Below are 26,188 nucleotides of genomic sequence, written 5' to 3' on the forward strand. Positions count from 1 at the left end.
GATTTAAAACAAGTGATTATAGTTCAGGATTTAACTTTCAACGTGTCATAGATAGTGAAATTAGCTACAATAATCTAAAAGACATTACATTATATACTTTATTATGTTGACATGACTTGCAGGAGCATACAAAAGCTTAAACATCATAATCCAAACTTGTCCAAAATCATATCCTTGAAATTCGTTTTAGAGTCTTTTTTCACCTTAAATGTCCAAATATTGAGATGTCTTGTCCTTCTTGAAGTATGCACATCCAAAGTATAGTATTATCAAGTACATAAATCTGATTCTTGAAATAGAGCAAGCCATCATTAAGACTGTAATGTCAATACTGTATATTGTCTATCTTCAATTTATTACTAACCATCTTGAAATAAGCATCTCCATGCATAGCTTCCTTCTATTCTACCTCTTTGATTTGATTTGAAATGACATTACTAATGGTAGTGACTTCTACCATCTCTCTCAATTTGTCTTTAAAGTTTGATCTCCGTAATAAGCTATCTAGTACAGTATATTGTCGCCCTTACTTGTACTCAAGCTAAATATCAAAAAGTTACAACTATTCTTCCGAATGATTATGTTGTGATTTCATATTTTTCAGATACAAATTATATAGCAAAGATCGATGGTCAATCTAAACAACCACTAGCTTCTCCAAAAAATAGAGCCACCATAGTTTTGTGGCGTATACAATCGCTAATTGCTCTCGATCTCATATAGAGTAATTATGCTCTATCCTTCTAAACTTACGTGATTGAAGTACCAAAGGTTGAAGGCCCCTATCAAAGTTTTGTCGAAGAAACGTTCCAATAACAAAGTTGAAAGCATGAATGTTAAGTGTACAAAGAAAGTTGAGATTATATGGTTGCAATATTAGAGCAGCAATGAGTGTCTCCTTCAACTTATCAAAGGTGCTTTACTGCTTTGATTTTTATTTGAATGGAATACTTTTTTCAATAGGTTTATCAATGACATAGCAATGTGAGCAAATTGCCAAATAAAATGGCAAAAATATCTAGCAAGGCCTTAAAATGAGCAAACTTCTAAAGCATCTTTGGAGGTTGGCCAATCCTCTATGGCTTTCATATGCATGCATTGAGCACTACATGCTTCTATAAGATGACTTTTAACTTCCAAAGCTCATATTTTGATTGCTTGCAATAGAAATAAATATCTTGTAGTGGACACAATATTTCTTGTAGGTATTGTTCATACTCTTTAGAAATTTTACTATATATAAGGATGTCATCAATGAAAACAACTATATTCTTGTCCAAAAGGTCTTAAAATAATCTATTCATGTGATCTATGAAAGAGGCTGGAGCATTGGTGAGACCAAAATATAAAACTAGCCATTCAAAATATCCATAGTACATATAAAATATCACCTTTTTTACATCATTTTTTACAATAGGTGTTTGTCAATAGTTGTTCTAAAGATCCAATTTATTAAAGATGGTTGCACCTTGAAGTTGGTCAAGAAAGTCATCCACGTGTGGAAGTGGAGATGCATTATTAATAGTCTACTTATTAAGGCCTTGATAATCAATGCAAAGGCAAAGTTCACCATCCTTCTTCGGTACAAAGAGTATAGGTGCTCTCTATAGTGATATACTTTCTTGAATGAGGCATTTTTCTAAGAGTTTGTCTAATGTCTTTGACAACTCTTTTAGTTCTTATCGTGCCAGGAGGCAAAATTGGTCGACTTGCTAGTTTGATTCTAGGTAATAGTTCTATTTGAAATGTGGCACCTCAATTAGGAGGCATGCTACTAGATAGGTCGGTTGAAAAGATATCTCAATATTTTCATATGAATTATTCTACCTGTTGTACTCTTTTGGTTGTCTTATCCACCATTGATGCAAGATTTGGAACTACCATATATATTGGTTATTTATGATGTATTTACTTCTTCATAAAAGTTGTTCCTATGAATAAGTCTTCAGTTGTAATTTGTCTTTCCTCTTCACTTGATACAAAGGTGCAAAGAATCACCTTGCGTCTACTATCTTTAAAAGAAATTTTCCTTGCTATTCAATCAACTTACTTATTTTTTATCTCTAGCTATGGCATATCAAGGATAACATCATATCTTAGCTTTGTCACCTTCAACCTTTCTCTTAAGATATAGATGTTAGTCAATTTTAAGGTTTTTTCTTCACATGTCTTATTTAATACATTCTCTCGATCATCTACAAGGTATATATTTCTTCTCTTGGTTGCCTTAGTTTAAATTCCAAATCAATCAATAATTTCAGTTGAATTGTAATTTTCTATAGAACCATAATCTATAAGTACTTGATATGGTTATATGCTTAGTAGTCTCGTTAGATGTACTAATCAATTCTTTTTATAATTATTTGAGGCCATGCAATTTTTTCTAAGAGACAATAGTTGTGCCCAATATTGACGCACGATGCCTTTATTGAAGAATCTCATTTTTTTGTTCTATCTTATTATCGACTTGGTGAGTTTCAAGATTATGAATCTGCGTTATTTTGATGATGTTTGAATTTTGACATTCTGACAACCTCTAATCTAATGGCTTGACTTTTGACAATACAAACACAATTCATTTTGTACCAATATTTGTTGTCTTTGTGGTGTTAATGATCCTTGTAGAACATCAATCTCCATTGGTATTAGTTTTTGTACCATAGTATTAGATAGTGACATAAGACTTCATACTATAGGTTGTGCTTTATAATTTATGAAATCTACAGCATTGATTCTCTCTACAATCTAAATTGCTTCTTCAAATATTTGTGGATTATTTAGTTCCACCTCTCGCTGGACCCCAAGTTTCAAACCTTGTAGGAATCAATCCATCATCTCTGCCTCTAAAATATTTTCAATTTGAAGATATAGAGACTTGAATTGGGAGACATAATCTTGTACTAACCTAGATTATGTAAGATTTGCCAACTAATTGTGTACTATCTTCTCTGCATTGATGGAGCTAAAATTGATTCTTAAACTTGGTCTCAAATTTCTTTCAATCACAAAATCTACATTGAGTTCTATAGCTTTGAACTTCATGTTGCTATCAAATGAATGCTCTATCTTTCAAATAATTGACTACATTTATAATTCTTTCATTGGTATTTGTCTTGGATAGTTAGAGGTATTACAATATATTGAAGAACCATTGACATACATCTTTTTGTCTTGAAATTCCAAAGTATGTACTAAGTCTATTCAATTTTAGCTTAGCATATGTCGACTCACTTATCTTCAAGGCTTCTATTTGCCCTTACAAAGTAGCTATCTGGCCTAAGACATATTATATTTCAGCCTCCATATGAGATTGCTGTGCCATATCTCCCATGCTGTAATTTCTCTATTAGAGTCCATTATTGTAATGCCTTCTCATCTTCTGATTGACTTTCTAAGAGTAGCTCATGGTAGCGTCAACATAGTATCGAATGTGACTACAACAAATGACCTTGGATTAGATGATGACTATCAATATACTACCAAAGAAAAATCTAATACTTGCTTTGATATCAATAAAACAGGATTGGTTTATCTCAAGTGTCCAAGATCCTTCTAATCTACAACAACATAAAACTTCATCACAAAGTAGGATAAATTTAACCACTATTAAACTCAACAAAACTTAATAAAATGCAACATAGAAAACAAAACTGAATAATTAGAATTAAAATAGAATAAATGAGAATAGAACAAACAGAAAGATACAAAATTTAATTGTATTAAGAGAAAGGGTCCAAAGCCATACTTGACCAGATGCCCTAAAAGGCCCTAGCCAATCATATTTATACTTTGTTTTACCACCTTAAACTTTCTAGAATATTCCTAGATGATAGAGTCCACTTAGATAACCACGTTAAATTCCTTCTAAAAGGTTCTATAATAGGCCCTACTTGAATAACCGCCTTAAATTCTCTTTAAAATGTTCTATGGTGGATCCTATTTAATCCACTAATTTAACCCCAATTTTAGAAACTTCCATAACTTCTCAAACATGGTTCTAAGTATCTATCCCTATGTGTTAATAATATAGTTATCTTATCTATACCTTGTTACAGATATAATCTAATTTAATTTAGTAGATTTTCATCTATTTAACATTTTTTCTTATTTGACTTTGTTAGTATTGAATAGGGTTTAAAAACTTAAGGAAAAAAATTGCTTGGAGTTAACATTCTTGACAAGTTAAATCTTGTAAGTAGATTTTAAAAGAAAGAAAGTTTATGTTATAAGATTTTCCTTAATTGTGGTGATTAAGCCATTTAATAAAGTTTTAGGATTTTTCCTACAAATACTTGCATACTTGAATTCTTCTTTTGTGGTGTAAGAGATAACTAGACTCCATTGTATTTAGATTTTCCATCTTTCTTTAAGAGTGTGTTGATTGCACATTCTCATTTGATTTAAATTGCATACTTGATGTTGATTTTTGGCACTTGATTTGTTGTATATGAAAATCTTTATTTATACAACACTAAGCTAATTGTGTATCTTTTTGATACCTAGGTAAAACCAAAATTTAAAAATAGCAGTTTAAGTAAAAATAGCTAATAAGACCAAAAATTAATAAAAAAATTAAAAGTATTAGTATTATATAGGATGTAACACTTTGGAGGTAGGTAAGAAGATATGATAAAGGTCTTGAAGACCTTATAAAATCCCTTTTATGTCTTTTCTAAACCTTGCTGATGCTTAGGATTTCAACCACATTACCAAGTTATTTTTAGAATAAATCTTAATTTTTCAATTTTATTCTTTGAATTTTGATTTTTTTATTATCATATATTATTTTTTATTTTTTATTATTCATTAAATTAAAACCTAGTGGAAAACTCACAATACATTTTAAATGTCTATTTCTTTTTTATTTTTATTTTTATTCTTTTGTTATTTTTTATTCTTTTTTAAAAGTTATGATTTTCATCTAAATTTCTAAGAGAAAATATGAAGTGAAGTTATTTTCTAATTTAGATTAAATGGTGAATTTCACCATTAAGTATATTTTTTTAATTTTTATTTATTTATTTATTTTCTATTTGTATACATACTTCCAATCACATTTGTTAGAGCATAAAATTTGTTATATAAGTCTACATACTCATATTACATTGCAATTTAATATATATATATATATTTACTGATCTCACTATTTCAGTGTAAAAATTTCATGTAAGATTTTCTTAAATTATGTTTAAGTTCAATTTTCTATTAAGTTTGATTTTTTGTATTATTTTTTTTGTGGGGGGGGGGGTTCTCAATCGATATTATATAATTTTACAAAGTAAATTCTACTGTTAAGATTTTATTATATAAAGAATATTTACAATAAATTATCAATATTTTATCCAAAATTCATGACTCTTATAGTCTATTGCAAGTTCTATGGATTGTTAGTGTGGTTGGTGGTATTGGACAGACTTTTTGATTTTTAGGGGTACAAAAAGGTTATACAAAAAAGACAATTTATGATTTTTAAAGTATTTATTGTTTATATATATATAAATATAAACATATAAAATAATCTACAAAGTTCTTTAATTTTTTTCAATACAATGAATTCGTGAATTTTTGGCAAATACTAATGTTGTTGTTTTTATACTTTTTACAGTTTAAAATTGAATATTCCCGGTTAGCATATCCCTGAGCAGCATCATCGGAATAGAGTAGTTTTCACAAACTGTTATCTTAAAGGACTCTTCATGGTAGTTAGTATTAACAAGCACCCTTTAATATTAGAAAAAGGATAGGACTGTAATCTGAAGGCGACAGTAGTAGTAGTAAGTAAGGGAATGAACGCGATGGAAGCGAAGCTGGAAGGTGCAAGACCGTGTGTTTGTTGTGAGATCGAAGAAGAAGGAAAAGGTTGGGGCATGTGGAAGCAAGGAAGTTTGAGGGGATCTGAGTGAGAGAGAGAGAGTGGGTGAGTGTGAGAGAGAGTAAGTGAAGAAGGGCCCTACTATTCTGGCAGCAGCAATAGGATAGTTAGTTAGCTGCGTGGTCTGACCAGTCCGTCGTGTTGCAGGCAGGCAGGCAGGGGTTGGAGACAGACAGACAGACAGCCAGAGGGAGGGAGGGGGGTTTAGGGTTTAGGTCTTCCCCTTTCCCTTTCTCGCTCTCCCTTCTCCTCCCCTTCCTCTCCTCCAGTTTCTCCTCCCGCGTGCAAGCAAGCTCTCTCTCTCTCTCTTCGCTGCCTTCTTTGCTGCTCAACTTCTTTTCGTTCCATCTACAGCAGTTGCGTACAACTTCACATTCAGAAGCAGGCCTTTTTCTCCTATCATCACCTAAACCCTACCCCCCCCCCCCCCTTATTCCTTGCGCTCTCCCCTTTCGCTACTTTCACGACCCTCTTTTCTTTCTCTTCTTTTTTGAAATTCCATCCCTCGCTTCGGCGCAAGATTTTGACGCTCATCCATAATGTAACAACGTACACAACACTCTTCCACGACGCTACTGCACAATCATGATGGAGCTAGTGTCCCCTTCTTTGCACCTCTTCTACTCCAAGCGCTGCTTCTTCACTCTCTCGCGCTCATTCCAACATGACCCCTACCCTCCATCCTCACTCTCTCTGATCAGTCTTCTCTGCCTTCCCCCGCTTCTTATTGCCCCCGCTCACCCAGATTATGGTAATTGGCTTCCACACCCCTCTTGTTCCCTCCTTTTCAGGCAAACAGCTGGCCTCCGCTGCTTTTCTTTGCCTCGGGTTCTGCGTTTGGACTCATTCTCACTGCCTACAGGACCGCTCTTTCGGTTTGGCTGTCCCGATGTTAGTTTCTCTCTTCCTACCTCTTGGTAGATGCACGCCCGTTTCTGTATTCCTTGTCCACATGGATTGTTAAGCTTGTTCGGACTTAACACAGGGTTTTTCTTTGGTTTTGTCTGGTTGTTGCTCCTTTTAAATTTTTATGGAATCCTTTGACGAGGACTGGTAAGTCAAATGTGAAAGTAGCTCTCCAAAATTTGATAGGAAGTGTGGGAGTGAAGGCGCGACTGCAATTATGAATGATAGATAGGTATCAAGCCAGAGACGGGGATCACAAGTCTTCTTGTCTCGTTGCTTCTTCATCCGTCTAAATTGAATGCTGTGTTGATTTAACAGCATATTTTGGTGTCAGGTTGGTTGTTTACAACCGAGTTTTCTGTTCTCGGAACATTTCTGCGTCCAATGCACTAATAATGGACTAATTCAATGGTTTATGCAGCTGACGAAAACAGAGGCAGTTCAACTATCTCTTGTTAGAGCCGATGCGGTTCAGAGAAGGATATACATATAGAGGGAGAGGATCTGAATATGGCTACTGCTAAGGCGAAACTCCATACGGTTATGGTCAGGTTAGGTCAGAAATGCCGGTATGAAACTTGGCAGTTGCCACACTTGGGAACAGGGTCTGTTGGTGCAGGACACCAGGAAACTGCGCTTCTTGAGTTCAGCAAGGAGGGTCCTATGTTTGCATGTAAGTTACATTTGCCCGATGGTACTACCATTCAATCCAACAGTTTTCGTCGGAAAAAGGATGCCGAGCAAGATGCAGCTCTTCATGCACTTCAGAAGGTGCGCTTTGATGATTCAACATTTTTATATTCACGATCACATGGTGGAGGCTTTTCTGGAATTGTCCTTTTCTTCTACTTTCCTGTATTTAAAGAATATTAAATCGATGTGCTTGAAGACTGTCTACTGATAGTCTCATGCAAGTTTGGAAGCATGCTCTTTTTTAGCCCTATTGTGTGCGTTTCTGTTGTCTAATATACTCGAGTTTAAATTATGCCGTCAGACACTAGCGGAAACCCGTGCCGTTGGGCACTGCAATTTCCGGCACTGCCATCCATGCATTCTCTCGTTCATCCATGTTCCCTACTTCCCATGCCAATGAGAAGACTTCTTTGTCTTTTTTTTTCTTATACGTATGTATTTTTTCCACATATTCATGGAATACTATAAAATATATAAATGGATATAATCTTACTCTCTTTGTATTCAGGTTCAGGCCGCACAGTTAAGTTTTCATTTATGACATCGACTTGGCAACCTTGCAGATGGGAATACCATATGAACCAGGTGCTTTACAGGCTACTACTGCTGAATCATGGGAGGGTCTACATCGCAAAGTTTCTTTGGCCTTCACCGATCAGGTTTATTCTTTCTCACTATATTAAGTGAAGCGGTATTTGAAGTAGCTGTCAGGAATCAGCCTGTAGGACTAATTATTTTATAATAATTTTGAATCTTAGATCCAATTGCTTGTTTTTTGCATTTGTTCGGCTTAAGTTACTTGTGATCGATGGGTCTGATAGGGTTATCACATCGTGAACTTCAGTCATCGTATAATGGTAGGATTTTCCATTCCTACACTGCATTATTTTACATACTTCTGGATGTCTGTTTTTTTAATAATCAGAAGATTTATGCGCCCGACTTGCACGTTCGTTTGGTCTCTGCACCGTAGTAGTATTGAGATGGAGAACGGGTTGTAGAACAAGTGTGTATATCCTTTTGGTTCAAAATCATCCACCGTAGGACTAGTACTTCTGAACTTTTGTAGCACGTTTTGTACGGCATTGTAAGTGCTAGTATTTAGAGTGGAGGAAGCATTTTTTATACTTTTCACGTTTACGAATGTAAATATAACCTGACGTTGGTTTACATTTCTGTAATTATGTAAAGGCTCTACTCGTGTGATCATGTACGAAGTGGTGATTTCGTTTATTTTTATGTAGATGGTGCTGTCTTACAAGCCACTGGCGGAGCACTTTAGAGCTGCTGTGCAGCGTAAAGGTTCACGGTTTGGGCAAGTACCAGCCATAGTGCTGACAGTGTTGGATGGCAAGATTACATCGCAGTGCAAAGCAATCGACCTACTTGCGGAAAAAAATCCTGCTTATGCTGCTGCTCTTGTTTGCAGAGCAGCTGCTGCTTGCCCATCCCTCAGGCTATCTGATGATGGCCTGTGGATTGGTCGCTCTGACCCATTTTCTCCTGAACTTGTAACGAAACTTCTTACTGATCGAGAGAACCGAGTTGAATCAGTCGCGTCGGGGAATGGAGATGAGATGCATAATCTGGAAACAACGTGTTCACAGTTCAATAGAGCATTTAGATTTGAAGCAGTATATATTCCTGCATATGTTAAAGAGGAATTAAGGACAATTAGTCTGACTGCATTACCAGATGTTTATTACCTGGATACCATAGCAAATGCACTGGGTCTGCAAGATACAGGACAAGTGTTCATGTCAAGGTGCTGTTTCTTACTATAGGAGTGGGTTTATCCTTGTTTCTTGCGGGTCTGAGATATTATGAATACCGCTGTAGTAAACGTCTCTGTCTTTGTTTCTTGGCAGTTTCGAATGTGATTCGTATCGCCTCGTTGGTGCGTAGGATCTCTTAAGTCTCATTTGTATTGTGCTTTCAGGCAGATTGGAAAGGCACCTGATGGGTCTCGCTTATTTTGGGGAGCACGAGAGAGACTTCCTGTAGTGAAGTTTCCTGATGTTGAGCTGCTCGAGCAATTTGAACCCTCAAAAATTTATCGCGACATTTGTTCCCAGGATGGTCCTATGGAGGCATTGCGAAACACTGGAGGACGGATTTCTAGAAATGAGCGAGCTAGCTTTCTTGTGGGTCATGCTATTGATGGTGATGCTATTCTTGCTACTGTTGGATCCACCTGGACATCTGATGGAAGATGCATCTATGATAACTTCACATTGAGTTGCTTTCATAGGTATGCTTTGTCAAATATCCTTCTTGGTTCTAGAAGCAGTTCATCACTATTTTTGAAAGAGAGATTCCTGGAGACCTACGTTCCCGAACATGTGATGGATTCTGCAAGTTTATTTCGATATGCAGGTTAATGTTGGGGAGAAACCCTTGGGGTGCATACAAGCTAAGTAGACGGTCGCTGTTAGTGGCTGATCTGCCAAAGGTCTACACCTGCAGGGCACATTGGCAAGGTGCTAGCCCAAAATCTCTTTTAGCAGATTTTTGTCACCAGCATCGCCTCTCCGAAGCACAGTATACTTGTAACGATACACAGGAGTCCTGCAATAGTACCGCAGGCGGACACTCATTAGAGATAGGTCATACTAAAGGTTTAATGTCCATGAATAACAACGGTATCTCAAAGCAGGGTAATCCTGGAAGTAGTAAGCAGGGGCCTTTTCAGTGCAAAGTTCGTGTAGGCTCTGCGGGAAACAAAGCTCCCACATACTTCCAGTCAGATGGCTTTTTCCGAAGTCGCAATGATGCAATTCAGAGTGCTGCATTGAATGCTCTTTTGAGCTATGGAAGATGGTCTGGAACAGGTTGCCTTTGCAGTTACTTTCAAAACCAAGATTGTTGCAAGTCAAATGGAGATTTCTTGGGTAGTAATCCTCAAGACTCTACTGTTTACAAGTCAGATGAAAGCAGTGGGCAGTCGGAATTTTTGTCATTCAGAGTCATTGCTGAGGAAGATACTCTTGGCGATCGGCCTCCTCCAGGTTCAATGGTATTTGTGAGCTACACTGTAAACTTGATCGACGAAGGATCTTGTTGTAATGGTGATAATTCTTCTGATATGCTATTAATACATGACTTAGAGTCTCAATCAGACTTCAAATTTGAGCTTGGTGTGGGCGCTGTAATTGGCCAAATCGATGCATGTGTTAGTCAGGCCACCGTTGGCCAAACCTTGCAATTTTGTTTACCCGTGGAGGCACTAGGTGTGTTATTTGCAGCCAGCAGCGAACTTGGCGAAAATCGGCAAGGTATGTTATCAGCATTCTCTAACCATATGCCTGTATTGTTTTTCATGCTTCTGCAAAACAGCATGTGGAGGGGTAGTTTTTCACTGTATTAGAGATATACCCTTACATTAATTGAACATATTTGCCGTATATTGTACTGTGGCTTGGTATAGGTCTGGTACTTGAATATACTGTGAAGTTGCTTAAATTTGAAGAAGCGATGGAGGAGAGGATAGAGTCCTCACATTTTGCACCCCCTCTTTCCAAGCAGCGGATAGAGTTCGCTCGCACAATGATAAATGCCCTGGAGGCGAAGACTCTGGTATTGCAACTAACTTAGACTTGGTGACACTTATGAGCTAAATGATGCTTGCCGTTTTTGAAAACTTGAAAAATCGCTTTCAATTTTTATTGATCATCTTTGCAACCACCTTGCATGATATGAGGCAGGTGGATTTGGGATGTGGGTCTGGAAGCCTTCTGGAAGCCCTTTTAAGAGAACCTAATACGCTGGAATATATGATTGGCATTGACATATCTCGGAAAGCCTTGATTCGTGGGGCCAAGGTATGCGGACCCTTGTTCACCAATTATCAGTCACTTGTAATATTCTGGATCGTAGACTATCGGGGGTCTCTAGTTGGTATGAGGCCTCTGGTATTCCTAATTTTGCATTCCTGTAACCTTTCAGCTCCTGAACGAGATCATTGCAGATTGACTGAGTGATATGGAATGACCAAGTTTTTTTTTTTTTTTTTTTTTTTTTTGTGTGTGTTGAGCATTTCAGTCACTGAGTGCAAGTTTAGCGAAACAGAATGCTGCTCATAGCATCCAAAGTATCACTCTCTACGAGGGCTCGATCTCTGCTATGGACTTACGTCTTCGCTCCCCAGATTTGGCAACCTGCATTGAAGTATGTTCTCAGTTCCTCTTAGTTTTAAAATTATATATATATATATATATATATATTTATACATACATATATACATAAAAAAAATCACTTTTCACATTGCTTTTGTGTCTGAATTTGTTTTGTTTGCATCCATTAATGTCCTGTCTTCCACACAAAAGAGTCTCTTTGTAAAATTTGAAAGTGGCGATCGTAGCTTCATTATGAAGTGAGCTCGGCAAATATTATCCTGCCTAACTTGAAGAATGGATGAAGGTGGTGGAGCACATGGATCCAGAACCTTTGCGCAAATTGGGAAAAAGTATACTTGGAAAATTGGTTCCAAAAGTGTGGTTAGTGAGCACGCCAAACATCGAGTACAATCCAGTCATTCGCGGCCTGGAGTGGGACCCTGAAAGCAACAGTCTTAATAAACCCGGTCCTACGGTTTTTCCTGAACTGACCGACTCCAAGAAGCTAATGGACATGGAAACCCAGAACCTCAGAAACCATGACCATAGATTTGAGTGGACACGAGCTGAATTTCGGGAGTGGGCCTCCCTTCTTGCTTCGCAGTACGGTTATCAAGTGCGTTTCGCAGGTGTTGGTGGAGACGGGGAAGACGATGACAACAGTCCTGGCTTCGCCACACAGATTGCTGTTTTTGCACATAATGGTGTGGTCTTCCCTACATTTTGTCAGGAAGCAGGTGTTAGTAAATGCGATGGCTCAGATAGTGTGCCAACAGCTACAGAAGTGGAGATGACAGATAAGCGATTGGAAACTGAACAGGATCCTGTTTCACAGTTAAAGGAACTTTGGCAGTGGACCTCGCCTGCACACCCTGCAGCAATTTTGTAGGGAGGATGTGGTTGTCTCTATGTTTAGAGTTTAGCTTTGATCATGCTTGTTTGTTAAGAGAAGAGCCATACGCTAAAACTCGGTCCCCTCCCCAATTTTTGATCAACGGCGTCCCAAATCATTACATTAGAGTTTTTGTGCCGACTATCATCAGTGGTGGAAAAGATGGGAGTGGTTGAGAAATTTTGACTGCCTGTAAATTGTTAGCATTTTTAAACGATATTCTGAACGGTTGTAGTAAAAGACTCGAGGAAATTATGGCAGCCCCCGTTGCGGGTTTAAGAAAAGGTATTTTTTATATTAACTCCCCATCAGGTGATATAAACTCAGTGCAAATTTTCAGGATCTCGTCAGTGCTAGGTGTTAATTTTAAAACTCCATCCTCAATGAGGAATCGAAACAAATCAAACAAAATCCGAACTCATTCTCAGATATCTGCAGAGAATTTTGATATCTTGTACTGGAAAAATATCTTATATATCTCTGATACACGTTGAAATATTAAGCATAGTCCTCACTTTTGTGTTAATATCAAATCTCCCCTTCAACTTGATTAGCTATCACAAATATTCTTTCTTAAGTTCAACTAGTGCCCAGCTTGTGTATTGCAGAGAAATTGGTGGGTCAACAACTTGGCACAATATGCCTTTGCTTGTATGGTAAAGAGCCTATGCATGTAGCAAAATAATGAATTTATACCTACATGTAAGCTTAGTACCATTGAATGAGAAGACTTTATGAAAGAAAAATTGATGAGCAAAACTAGTAGACATCTAGAGTCTTGTTATTATTTATTTATTTATTTATTTTTGCTTACAACAGTCATTCAATTGAAGGATACAACACACCTGATATTGTTTGGAGTTTTTTAGACAAAGATACCAACATTGCTTCTACTTTGATTCATTTATCACTTGCATTGTCAATCAATTTAGCCATGGACGATGATTGAATATAGATAGTAATCAACCATATAAATATTAATCGGCTAACTTTTGTACAAAAAATGACATTTCTAATGTCTTTCCACAAATGTGAAAAGTTTAGTTCTCACTTAAGATCCTCTACTATTATAGAATCCAAATATCTAGAAAGTAGAAAAATTGTTTTTAATTTTGATCCAGCTCCATAAGGGTTGTGTTAACCATGACTCACTTCTAATAGTGAAGACAATGCTAAGCAATGCCATAATCATAAGCATAGCCTGAATCTTTGAATACAACTCCTTAAGTCTAAGCCCAAGATCACATCAAAGTAATGTTAGATATAGTATATCTAGGGCTTTTTACCTTGGGAAGCGATCGAGACTCTTATGATATGCCTACATAAGCATTGCCCATCTTTGTGTAGGTCTTTGATCACTCAAATTTGTGGAAATATAGTTATGTAAGGCCTCCCAAATTTGTATAAGTCCTCTTGTTGGAGATAGTTTAGGAATGAGTCTTGATAGCACACCAAGTTGAGAAAGTAGGGAGACAAATGGGAAGTGGCTATGAAACACTTTCTCATGGACAACTTCACATTGTCACTCAACCACATTGGCAATAACTATAGTTGGTTACTACATTGAAGATGTTATATCAATTGATGATATTGATAGCATGAAGGTAGGTGGGTTACAAAATAGCAAGACTCTAGATGTAGAGGAATAACAAAGAAGGGTTAGCTCTATAGTATGTTTATCTTCTTGTGACGTCTTATGACATTTGCTATTTTTTCTCATCAATTTTTCTTTAATAGAGTCTTTTCATTCAAGAATACTAATCTTACATGCAAATTTGAATTCAATATTTTACTACATATGTGGGCTCTTTGAAGTACAAGCAAAGGCATATTGAGTCAAAGATGGCCCACCAATTTCTCTACTTACTTCAAATTTTGGATCAAATGAGCTGTTGGGCCTTTAAAGATGATCCCTCAATTTCTTCACAATATGTAGGTTGGGCCTTAGTTGCACTTAAAAAAGAATATTTGTGAAAGCTTATCAAGTTGAAGAATAGATTTCATATTAATACAAAAGTGAGGAGTAGATTTTCTATTATCAAGAATACATGGATATTCTTGATAATTGAATATATTTCAAGGGTATATATGATATTTTTCTATAAATATTTTAGTATGACAAAGCACTTATGTAAGTTGGCACACTGATTTGGAACATTTTATAAAACATGGTAGCTTCTAAGTCACATGTTAAACTTTCAAGCCTGAATTCTTTAAAACCTCCACACACAGTTTTGTAAATTAATTATTTTCTTTAGTTAATACCTTCAATTTTATTATCTTCTGGGCCATAGTTTTAAAAGTGACATTTTCAAGTATGGATCCTTTTATATAAAAAAAAACTTGTATGTATTTATATATCATTATTATTATTATGATTATTACTAGTATTTTTTATATTTGTTTGCAGCTTATTAATTAAGGTTAAAACTGATGATTGTTTTTACCACAAAAATTTAAATAAAAAATCTTATAGTATTTACATTCAGTCCTATGCAAGAACATAAAAAGTATATTTATAGTATCATTTTGAATATTTATTCATTTTATAAGTACTTGACCACTGTAGCAATTCATCAAATCATTGTCGTTTGTTTTTGACTTACTTGAAGTATTGGGGATTTAGGTGTTTCCATACTCCAAAGTAGCTTGCCATCTAAATTCTTACATTTTAAAAGTAGCAGAAAAATAAAATTTGATGCAAAAACAACCAAAAATATTGTGCATTTTGAGATAAATTTACCAACGTGTAACAAACACATAGATTCAAAAGAATCAAAGTGATGAAAAAATTAGATCACACTCCAAACTCTAATTTGTACACTATGTTGAATTTTAAATTGATCAACTGCTCTTTGAAAACCCAATGTTCTATGTACCAAATCTTAAATATAAGATCTCTGATTTACATCAAAACATTCACATGGATTTAATTTTGGCTTTTAGCAAATTTTCAATTACCTCAGTGTGAAAGCTTAATCAAAATAAATATATGAAAGTTTGAAGTATCTCAAAATATTCTTTACCCCAAGTGATTAATATTTCTTAACATTTTTTGAATATTTTCACAAGAACTATCAAAAATTTGCCACAATATTCTGAAATATCTAGAGATATCATTTGAACATTGGAATTTAAAATGGGGAGATCTCAAATTTTGTCATTAATGTTAATATTGAGAATGGATACAACTTTAACTTCTAACATAGGAGTTTCCAAAAAATATTGTAGAGTATTCACATTTTTGCAGTATGGCATCAACTGATGATAAAGCATTAAGAAGATGATGATGATGGTCATCTCAAGCATGAGGCACCCACCTGGTAATGAAGGCAAAGAGAGGAGAGGAGAGGAGAGGAGAGAAAGAAAGAGAAAGGAAGACAAAATGGGAGAAGGGGGGCACCGTAGTCCTCATCGCCAGTGCTTCCCTTCCCTTATTCTGGCCACCCTCACCCCCCCCCCCCCCTGCCTCTCGGCCACCTCCCCTCCTCCTCCTGCACTCACTCTTTCTTTCACTCACTCACTGGCTCTATCTATCTGCGTTCTCTTCCCCATTCCTCCTCCTCCTCCTCCCCTATTCTTATTCTTATTACTATTATCATCATCATCATCCCTGCTTTTGCTGCTGCTCCTGCATTTCTTCGTGCCCTCCCTCCTTCCGACCCTCCTTCCTTGTTTTTGGTGCTGCTGCTGTTGTGGCGGTGGCGGTGACGGGATTTGCTTCAAAATTATCAACACCTCCCCACCACCATCATGGCTCCTTCTCCACGTCCCCCGGTTTTTTCCCTTCCTTCCAAACTTCCCCGCCCCCGCTTTTCCGGGATCCTCTTTATCTCTCACACTCTCTCTGAATGGCTTTGGATCTTACACTGACGCCTCTTCTCTTTCATGTGCATCTTTCACAAGATTCGCTGAGTCTGTCGCTGCTTTGAGGTGCCCTTTTTTTTTTTTTTTTTTTTTTTTTTTTTCTTTCTTTCTTTCTTTCGCTTGCACGGTTTGTCATTAAACTGCGTTTAGATCTCCGCCTTCATACATCAGCTTACACTTTCTGGTTTAGGGTTGACATTTTAAATTGCGAGTATGGATCCATGTTTTTGAACCAAGCTTTAGATTGAGGTCGTGTTTTCAGATATCTTAGTAAAATGGCTGCACTCTGTTTGTGGATGCAGACGTTGTCATTCCGGGTGGACGGCCTCATATTGTGAGCTGCTTCATCCCCATCGGTTTCATTTCCATTCCTTTTCCTTAATTCTTTCCAGCCGCAATTTTTCTGCTCGAAAGGAATTGAGTAGAGAGCTCTTTTTTCTTACACTTTCTCAGTTTGGCTCGTTGCACTGAATTACAAGCGTTTGCAAAGTAGCCATCATGTGCGTCTTCTTCGACTGCATTTTAGTTCTTGCTTCTATCCGCTGTAAGCTTACACGATACTGGCATGATTTCTATCCAAATATATTTTTTTCAGTAGTTTGCCCTCTTGAAGGGATCATTTAATGACTAATAAGATCTAGAATACCTATTGCAACAATTTTAGATTCCCGTCGTGTCCTTTCAATTGCTTACAGTATTTTGAGCTTCACTGGTTTTGGTATGCATTTGCTACTTAATTTGTTGTAGAAAGTAGAATTTAATTGAACGCATTATCAACTTATAAATCTTGCTCTGGCTGTTTGGACGTTACAAACGCGTGCCGAGTTTCCTAGTTTCCTAGTTAAATTCTCATCTTAACTTATCGCAAGCGGTGTCAGCATCTGAAGGGTTGCCTAGAAGGGGAAGGAGGTGCTATTCACTTGGTTTTATTAGGATTATGTACATGTAGTTTTTCCATTGACCGCAACGAGGCAGTGAGATCACCGGGTAGCCCTTAAATTGGACACAATGATCAACCTGTGTATTTGACAGGCGATCATCTATATACGGGGTTTTATAATCCCTACCACCTTTCAGGTCCAAGTCTCCTTGAATGATTGTGCTGGCCTGGTTATTTTGTACTTTTATTTTTTATTTTTATTACCTGGATTGTGTGTTTAGTCCTTGGTTGCTCTATGATTCAAATTGGATTTCAGATTTGAACCATTACAGCGTTCGCTCTTGCACGTTTCTGTGTGGAACATCTTCTTCGCGGTTATAGAGTCTTCCTCCAAGTGTACTAAGTTTCGAGGCTAATCTTAGTATGCGGCCAGGCTCAGACGTATGGCACTCTCCATTTGCTGCAGGGCCCATCTTTTGAGAGTCGAATCACCAGCGAAGGCGTAATTGTGGTCGCTGAATTTGCACTTTCGTTTTGATAAAAATTTATGGTATATATCTACTCTCGAACAATCTTATGTCATTCCTTGCTCATTCTTTTCATTTAAAATTAAAACATTATTAACAATATTAAAAGCTATTTCTGGTTGTACTTTTAAATGTTTGCTAGTGTCACTGACATGCGTGCTTTGAATATTTTTATCTAGTCTAATATTGGAACCCCTGGGTGGATGCCCTACATGACAAGTAATAATCGTGTCATTTAGCTACTCAGTATCTTGTACGGTTCGATTTTGTAATTAGAATGCTCATTGTGGAAGACTTGTCTGCATTGTTTAATTTGGCAGAGTTGCATGTGGACTCTCTATGATATTTTATCCGGGTGGTCTCAATTAGGCTGTTCATAATATTCCGTTCGGTCTGGAGAAATCGTCTGAGTTCTAAGGGTATTATTGGCCACAAATTGACAAAAGCTTGCAGTTGTTTTTGCAGCATCTTGGCAAAATGAATACCAGGGTGAGAGAAGATGAGAGAAACGAGATGATAATTAGGAGGTTGCTTAAGAAAACCGAAAACAAACGATGCATTAATTGCAACAGCCTGGTCAGCTTCGCAGGCCTTTCTGTCTTGAATTGTATTATCTTTGGAGGACTTGCTCAGTAGTTCTCACCGTCAATTCGAGGAATATTCCGTCTTCGTCTTTTCTCTGTCTGCAATGTCAAGTGGGCTAATTTTATAGTACCTGCTTTGTAGGAATCATTTTTTGTGGCTTAGAGTCATCTGATGTAGGAGTTTTTATAATTCTACTTTTTATGTTGTAAAGTCTTGTTATTGTCTAATCACTCCGGCCCAAGTTACAAAATTGCGTTGGTCTCTTGAGAGGGCCCTCAATACGTATGTACAAATTTTTCCATTTTCGTGTGCACTTACTGCAGCGGAGCGCAGCGAGTGCTCTGGCTTTTTTTATGCCTTTTTTCAGCATATAAAGATTTTTATAGTTGTACAACAGTCTTGTTGTAGTTCTCTTGCTCCCTACGCTTCTATGGAATTCTGCTGATATTTTTTGGTTGTGCATGTTCAGTAGGCGATGCTGCAAGCCTCTGTTATGTTGGTTCTTGTTTTTCACTTTCGCATTTGTCTTTAATATTTTTTATCAGCATCTCTAATTATGATCTAACAATGACAAGATTTATGTTAGGTTTGTTAGTTCTGCTTGATATTCGCGGAAAAGGTCTATAAATCGACCCATAGTTGCTACGTTACGCGTTTTGGCGACTTCATGCGTTACGTTGTGGTTGCTATTTGCTGAATGTTTACTTGATGTTATTGGCTTATGCAGTCGGGAGTTCTCTCATCGAATCAAGTCAATTTCTATGGCGAAGTTCACTCCTACAGAAGTTGCTAATTTGCAGACTGGAGGAAATGCGGTACAGTGCTCACATTTGTGCGAGCTGTTCGTGTTAAATTTCCTTCAGTTTCTGCAGAATATAGCACTGTGTTCTCTTCTTGTGATGAGTGAACTCGAAATTGGTTTCAATAAGATGTACTGGATTCATGTAAGATTGTTTCCAGGATGTTTCCACAGTTGCTCTTTCATTTAGATAGCTTTTGGATACTGAAACTCATTCACATATTTACCTTCCAGCGAGCTCGAGAATTTTATTTCAAGGAGTTGGGTCTTGTGCGTAACCCACTTCCTGATAGTAGGTAGGTCTTCGGCCCCACTGAAGATGGCTGTAAAGTTCCCTATGATGTATTAAATACTAGCGTTCGACTAAACCATTTTTTCTGGACTCCAGTGATCCTATTAAACTGCGAAACTTTATCAACCATGTGTATGTCGAAAGACGTTACACTGGAGATCGACAAGCTCCTACAAAAGGTCATGAAGTGAGTGGTTATTCCATCCATTTCTATTTTGGTGGAGTTTTAGAATGTTAAAGTGTAAAAACAGGATCTTTTGATTGCATCATTATTGAGCTGAAGTGTATCGTCGTTCTTGGTTACCTTGTACCTTTATTATCTAGTCCATCCGCCTCATTAGGGTGTGGCTGAAATATTTTTATACTTGGTTTTTCGTTGTACCATTGTTTTGGTTTACACATAAGTCAAATGTGATGCAGTGGTTGGTTGTGCTTAGCAACATGTTGATCAATGAGTTTATTTGAATGGTAAAATGTGGCCCCACGGTACTTAATCATATTCATTGACGATTTGCTTTCTGTCCTATATCTAATTCAATGACCTCTGGTAATGTACCTTCATATGTAGCTTTCTCTCTTCTTTTGACATCTTTAAATGTCTTTTTATAAACTTTTCATTTTCATTTTCATTTTCTGTCTTTTAGGGTGCTGGAAATGAACATGAATCTCGGCGCCTTGAAGTGCGAAAACCTGACCTTCGCAGTCTCTCAAGAGAAGATCAAAATAATGACAGGCGTAACAATGACTCGGCACGTAAGTCTGATGTTGAGGGTTGTTACAGTGAAAAACGCAGTCCTAGTGGATTTGAACCAGATAGGCCACCTCGTAAGAGCTACAATGATCGTGAAAGGCGGCGTGATGAGAAAACAAATCCTGAAGCTAGTCGTGCTAGAGAAAAGCTGCCTGTTAGGCCCTTCATCTCCCGAAACCCAGAAGATGATGGTCCACCCATTCGATCTGTTAAGGAGATCCTTGGAAATGATGTCCCTACTTTACGTGTTGATGCGATCGGCAATCAACTCTCGGGAACAACACTCGCTTCGGTAAGATCATAAGAGGGAGCTACCTCCTAGCATGTTACATGTGTAACTTCTCCCCATTCATATGATCGTATACAGTTCATAAATTGCAGACTTCAAAATGTCAACTACTCTGTTACATTGCAAAGTCCTCTTGCCTGTTGGAATTACTTTTGGACTTTTTGACTTCTCACTCTTTTGCTTTCTAAAAGTGTGAGGAATCAACTTTAGTCCCTGATAATCTGCTATATAACCAAACTGTGTAATCAGTGTCACAGTAGAAGACTATCTCTTGCGTTACCTGCGAATGACGTGCACAGATACCTCACAGTTCTCCCTGCTTTATTCAGGTTGGATTACCAAATCATGCACGATCACAGAGCCTGAATCATTCGGGTAATGGTGAAGCTGCAGCTTCAGATCCTGTTGTCAAGCGAGTCAGTTCCGAGAGTATGATTAGTTTGATAGATTTAACTGCAGATCCCGAGCCTTTTGTGACGTCTACGCCTGCATCCGACCCTTTTGCACCAACTCCCGCGACGAGGCCAGTTGTAGATACATTCGCCCCAATTACTGATCCTGCTTCTACGAATGTGTCCCTTGTAGACATATTTGGGTCAGATCCTTTTGCAGTTGCTGCGACTGCTAAACCTGTGGCTGATCCGTTTGCCCCTTTTACAATTTTGAAGCAGACTGCGGATCCTTTTGGATTTGGAAATCCAAGTGCTAGTGCTGCGACATCTAGCTGGGCCACATTCGATTTTACTGGTAATCCGGCTCCTCCAGAAGAGTGTCCTGGTGCTTTTTCAGCAAGCACCGCAACTAATAAGATGACAGCGCAGTTTTCTGGTTCTGATGGTTGGAATAATAGTGCCAATTCAGTGGGAAATGTTTGGTCAGCATTTGGTTCGCAGACTGCAGTTGTCCCCGCAACACTTAAAGCCACAGCTCCCGTTCCAGTTGCAACATCATCAAGCCAGTTTAGATGTACTTTTCAGCTCATCAGGATCATGTAGTTGAAGTTTCTGGTTTGATAAACTACATGTCAATAGCATCTCAATCACTTTGACTAACGTAGTTTTTATCTAACTATTGTCCTGGTGGAAGCCAGCAATTTAACATGTTCTCAACAATTGAAGGCCAGCCTACCGTCGCAGAGGCGGCGATGCAAATGAGTTTTTCAATTGAATCAAATCCTGGCAACGAGTTGCAAACGTCATCTGCTAATGGAAGGCCACGTCGTGAATTACCACAGGTAAGAACAATTCCGACAATGTTTTTTTTATCCTCAAAACCTCAACGAGCTTCTAGATGCTATCAGAAGTTATTCAGGGCAGCTGCATGTTGTTCTAGCAATGGTTTTTGTAGCTAGCCTCCCCCGAAAGTTTGTGTTAAAGTAGGTATTTGAGTTCGAAAACTTTTGCAGGATTTTTTTGCGCAATCTGATGTGTCAGACATGGCTGCTCGCCAAGACATTGCTTTTTCAATGGGAGTTGGACGGATTCGGGCACCTCAATTTCCACAAGTAATTTTAGAAGTAACCTTGTGCTAGTCTGTTACTTGATTTCGGTGCATCTTTTGCATGCATTATGTTATGTTACTTTTTAAAAATTAACTAGACTTCTGTTTTCACGTGGAATAGTTGATTCTTAGGCCGTCTAATTCTGCGCAGAGAGTTCTTCAGGTAGCTGCTCAGCCATCTAGGAGTCGAAATCCATTTGATGATGATGACACCCCATCCGCGCCGGTACGTATGTGTTGAATGCTCCTGCCCGTTCAGCCGATATCTCTTGATTGTTCCTCGAGTAAGAAATTTTTGAAGATAGTGTTTTCATATTAGCACTAACTTGCTTACTGTAGGTGCAGCGTCAAACTCTGCGCTAGTAGTTGGTAATTGACGTCGAACTTCGCTTCTTGCAGTTTAATATGGGCTCCTTGCAAGCAGAACTGCCTCAATTAAGTGAGCCTCTCTCTGGTGCAGCTTCTCAATGGGGTCAGCCAATACTTCAATTTCAACCATCCGCAGCTTCAGGTAACAGGTCATTGTATTATTTGATACATGATTGGAAACCATTGTCTCATATTTTTACATAACCTGCTTTAATATGAACGTTCTTTTTTTAGTAATGGACTGTGTATATTACGAAGGTGTATTTTTTTAATGTACAGAAGCTAGTGTGAGTACGAGGAGATGTGTGATTCTAATGCTGCAAGCCTGCTTTGTATTGATTGCAGCGAATGCATTTGGATATGGGATGCAATCAATCAGTAACATTCACCAGTAAGGGATCCTGTACTTACTGTTTTTGCTTTTTCGCAATCTACGTAGATCATACTCTTCATTTCCTACAGTCTGCTCCTATTCGTTGATGTGTTTCATTTAAATCCTTGAGGGAGCAAGGATATTCAAATATATGCATGTATTGTGTTTCAAGTTTGTAGTGTGAAGCGCACTAACTTGAATATGACCTTTCCCATCTTTCAATGTAGATTGCACAGAAATTATGTTGACTATTAGGATTTACGATGTTACTTCTGAATAATGAACAAAATAGAAGCCATCTCGGATCTTGTTTTAATCCTGATATGTCAAAAAATGATAATATTATGATGAATTTTTATTAACATATCATGTTATGTGATTAGAAGCGTACTCAGAAATAAAACTTATTTATGGAAAAGTACATTGCACTTCAAGAGATTGAAATAATTAGTGTAATTTACTGTCTTAACGGTTCCTACTCTGTCAAACTATTACTTGTAACACGGTTAGTTTTTGAGAACCTGCCAGCTGCTGTTTAATTGGTTTTCAATCTCTGAAGTAAGTGCACACTATGCTAGATTATTTGTTTCTCAACGAACTCATTGATTTATGCATGGCGGAATCTGACCTGACCCAGCTGTCTTGAATGCAGTCAAAACGGGCAACCCAGTGGCTTAGCCCAAAATCAATGTTTCAACCAAGGTGCTATGTATGGGAGTTCTCCTTTTTACTCGCAAACCGCTGGGACCAACCCTTTTGGTTAACTCTAGAAACAACTCTCGTTACTCACATTGTCGACATAGATAGCTAGTACGTTGGCTGCCATCTCTTCGATGACCTTTCTGTGATTACTGCATCTTTATTATTCAATCATGTAGCGTATAGGCATTTTCGGATTCCCTTCAAGGTTTGAAACACTAATGAATTTGATTTCCATCTTCAAGATCTACCACCTTGAATTGCAACTTGGCTAGAGGGACTTGGCTAGAGATTAAACCTCTCCAATATAATCTCAGATTTGTGATTCGTTCATAGATCAAGGATGTTCGGAAATAACTGAGCTATCTATGCAGGTGGAAACCTTTCATGCAAGGTGTGGGCGTAGTTGTTCAGTGGACACTATCCAGGGAGCCACATGTCTCTAGGACTGCTGGTTATGTCAGTTGCTGATCTTTGGAGGACTTGTACATGGAGGGCAACCAACCTTTACCTTCTTTGGCGTATTTTTAACTTTAGACCTGCTTAGGCTAGCCGGGATGTGTTTGCAGGAGGATGTATCAGCAGTACAATAATAGAACGTTGATTGTACAGCTTCATCAATGTAGCCTCATCACATTCCCCTTCACATTTTGTAACAATTTGAATTTTAAAATTTAATTCTACGTTTCCATAATTTAACCAGAAATTTGTGGTAGTTCAATCTGAAATCCTAAAATAATGTAGTTAAATTTCTAAATTACAGTGAGCACCTTTGGAAACAGTCCCGTGTCATTTGTATGTTTCTAACTCAATTGAAATGTAGATGAAAAAGAGGAGCTTGTGGAAGTAGCTAGTTGATTTACAATCAAGTTAGCAGTTTTTTAAAGATAAATAACAAACCAAAAATTGACTTTTAGACTCTTGCAAAAGTGATGCAAAAATTCAAAAAATAAATCAACCATGCATTGTATACATACATACATACATACATATATATATATATATAACCTAATTGTATTTGTGTAAATAAAAAGATTAGAAACATGAAAAATAACATGTTTTGAGCCATTTGATGGATTAAGGAATAGTCATAATTTTTAACTTTTATTTCTTTATTACTTTTTTATCTCATTAATTTTAAACTTTTGCATTGTAAAACAAGTATGTTTTTGGTAATGGTAATACTAGGAGTGACTGGATGACCAAAGAGACAAAGTTAAAATCAAACTCAAATAGGAGTGCTACTTCTTCATCCATGTGCTGATTGGTTAGTATGATCCACATGGTAATAGCAAGTGTCAGTCTCTGCAAAACAAGCAGCCAATTAGAGGTCTTTAATTTTTGTGTGTGTTTGTATATAACAATTTGACATGTGTGTATAGCAACTTGGAGCATGCTTGTAGCTTAAGAATATTACAAAAGATTCATTGCATTTTCATGCACCATAAAGCCATCACTATAATTATCAAATCTTATAAAATATTTTTATTTAATATTTTAATGCTCTTAAATTAAAAAAATATAATATATATATATATAAACTCTTACTTGATTTTTTTTAATCTTTTAAAAAAATTGACAAAGCTTATATTTTCTTTCTTTCTTTATTTTATTTTTACAAGTGCATGTTGAAATGATGATTTTGCAACTATGAAAAGATTTAACTTAAACAATTCTTAAGAGAAATGCAAAATATGTATTTTATGATATTTTATATTTTATATTTTATAGTTTAAAAGCTCACCTTCTTCAAACATATCTTATTATGAAAAAAAACACATATATCAAAAGACAAAATTCAACTAATAAAGGTCACGTGCTTTCAAACTTAAATAATATAGCACTTCAAATTCAATCACAATATCCTTTTTAATAAGTAAAATTATTAATTATTATTTTTAATTTGTATTATGTGTGGGTATATATATATATATATATATATATATGATATAATAAAAAATTAGAATTTTAATTGGCTATCTAATTTTTATTGTAATGCATTGATTTTATCTTTTATTTATTTTTAATGACATTTTCTTTGACCTTAAGCAAAGAAAGTCCAAATGCTTTACTTACAATGCACCTCCAAGCATCATGTGCTTAAGTTGTTTGTAAGTCTCTCAAATCTAAAAAAATGCCTAATTCCTATGAGTATATATATTTAGGACATATATATATATATATATATATATATACATATCAATTTATATGTTTATTGGTGTTTTGTAAATGTCTTTAAATATAACTTTAGTACAACTTAAAAACTTGTAATGTTTTTTAATTGAAATGTACAAACAATGCATATATTGCTTTAAAATCATTCAAAAGTCTGAAAATTCTTTACTTTAAGAATGTTGTTTTAAGCTTCCACATTAAAAAATATAAAACTATTTAGTTAAAATCAGATATAGCTTGCAATTTATTTATTTATTTATTTTGCAAACTATATTTTAGAAGCCAAAATTAAACAAAAATAAATAAATAATCAAATATATACATATATACTTGTATATAAATTTTAATATAAAATATTGAATATACTCTATTTTCTTTTATAATTCATGTCTAGGTATATTTTGTTGTTGGTTGAGAAAAGGTTTATATAGATGTATATATCAAATTTTTTTTACATCTTTTCTTACAACTAGCTAACAATTGTAGTGGTTCTTGAATGCAATCATTGATATTATAACTACACTAATGTTAATTCAATTGAATAAATAAAATAAAAGTATCTTATCATCATATTCAAACATTGAGAATTATATATTATTAAAAA

At 36.4% G+C, this 26,188-nt stretch overlaps 3 protein-coding genes across 22 annotated transcripts; all 3 read left to right on the plus strand.

Moving 5' to 3' along the window:
- The first annotated feature begins 6,014 nt into the window (after nucleotides 1–6,014).
- On the plus strand, nucleotides 6,015–12,784 carry LOC112285869 (small RNA 2'-O-methyltransferase). 5 transcript variants are annotated; one of them, XM_024527182.3, is made up of 10 exons: nucleotides 6,015–6,623; nucleotides 7,200–7,549; nucleotides 8,035–8,130; nucleotides 8,716–9,236; nucleotides 9,411–9,722; nucleotides 9,848–10,746; nucleotides 10,899–11,047; nucleotides 11,176–11,292; nucleotides 11,513–11,638; nucleotides 11,891–12,784. In XM_024527182.3, the coding sequence occupies exons 2-10, from the start codon at nucleotides 7,289–7,291 to the stop codon at nucleotides 12,473–12,475; spliced, it is 3,066 nt and encodes a 1,021-aa protein (XP_024382950.1). In that variant the 5' UTR covers nucleotides 6,015–6,623; nucleotides 7,200–7,288; the 3' UTR covers nucleotides 12,476–12,784. The 5 variants fall into 5 exon arrangements, with proteins under 5 accessions (XP_024382950.1, XP_024382959.1, XP_090105600.1 ...); XM_024527191.3 differs by having other exon boundaries at nucleotides 6,068–6,763; XM_024527200.3 differs by lacking the exon at nucleotides 6,015–6,623 and adding an exon at nucleotides 6,796–6,925.
- Nucleotides 12,785–15,969: 3,185 nt separating this feature from the next.
- On the plus strand, nucleotides 15,970–21,562 carry LOC112283792 (uncharacterized). 16 transcript variants are annotated; one of them, XM_073533474.2, is made up of 9 exons: nucleotides 16,014–16,411; nucleotides 16,648–16,679; nucleotides 17,692–17,775; nucleotides 18,206–18,328; nucleotides 19,065–19,152; nucleotides 19,371–19,432; nucleotides 19,525–19,615; nucleotides 20,073–20,471; nucleotides 20,798–21,562. In XM_073533474.2, the coding sequence occupies exons 5-9, from the start codon at nucleotides 19,099–19,101 to the stop codon at nucleotides 21,461–21,463; spliced, it is 1,272 nt and encodes a 423-aa protein (XP_073389575.1). In that variant the 5' UTR covers nucleotides 16,014–16,411; nucleotides 16,648–16,679; nucleotides 17,692–17,775; nucleotides 18,206–18,328; nucleotides 19,065–19,098; the 3' UTR covers nucleotides 21,464–21,562. The 16 variants fall into 16 exon arrangements, with proteins under 16 accessions (XP_090105817.1, XP_073389575.1, XP_090105642.1 ...); XM_073533741.2 differs by having other exon boundaries at nucleotides 16,114–16,255; nucleotides 18,218–18,328; XM_073533698.2 differs by having other exon boundaries at nucleotides 16,269–16,411; nucleotides 16,648–16,701; nucleotides 18,218–18,328.
- A 5-nt stretch (nucleotides 21,563–21,567) lies between these two features.
- On the plus strand, nucleotides 21,568–24,026 carry LOC112283860 (uncharacterized). The gene is made up of 7 exons (XM_024523128.2): nucleotides 21,568–21,702; nucleotides 21,874–21,972; nucleotides 22,120–22,194; nucleotides 22,368–22,479; nucleotides 22,683–22,728; nucleotides 23,348–23,520; nucleotides 23,784–24,026. The coding sequence occupies exons 1-6, from the start codon at nucleotides 21,568–21,570 to the stop codon at nucleotides 23,472–23,474; spliced, it is 594 nt and encodes a 197-aa protein (XP_024378896.1). The 3' UTR covers nucleotides 23,475–23,520; nucleotides 23,784–24,026.
- Nucleotides 24,027–26,188: the final 2,162 nt, after the last annotated feature.

Source organism: Physcomitrium patens, chromosome 1 (assembly GCF_059467195.1).
Source record: "Physcomitrium patens ecotype Gransden chromosome 1, ASM5946719v1, whole genome shotgun sequence".
NCBI classification, from domain to species: Eukaryota; Viridiplantae; Streptophyta; class Bryopsida; order Funariales; family Funariaceae; genus Physcomitrium; species Physcomitrium patens.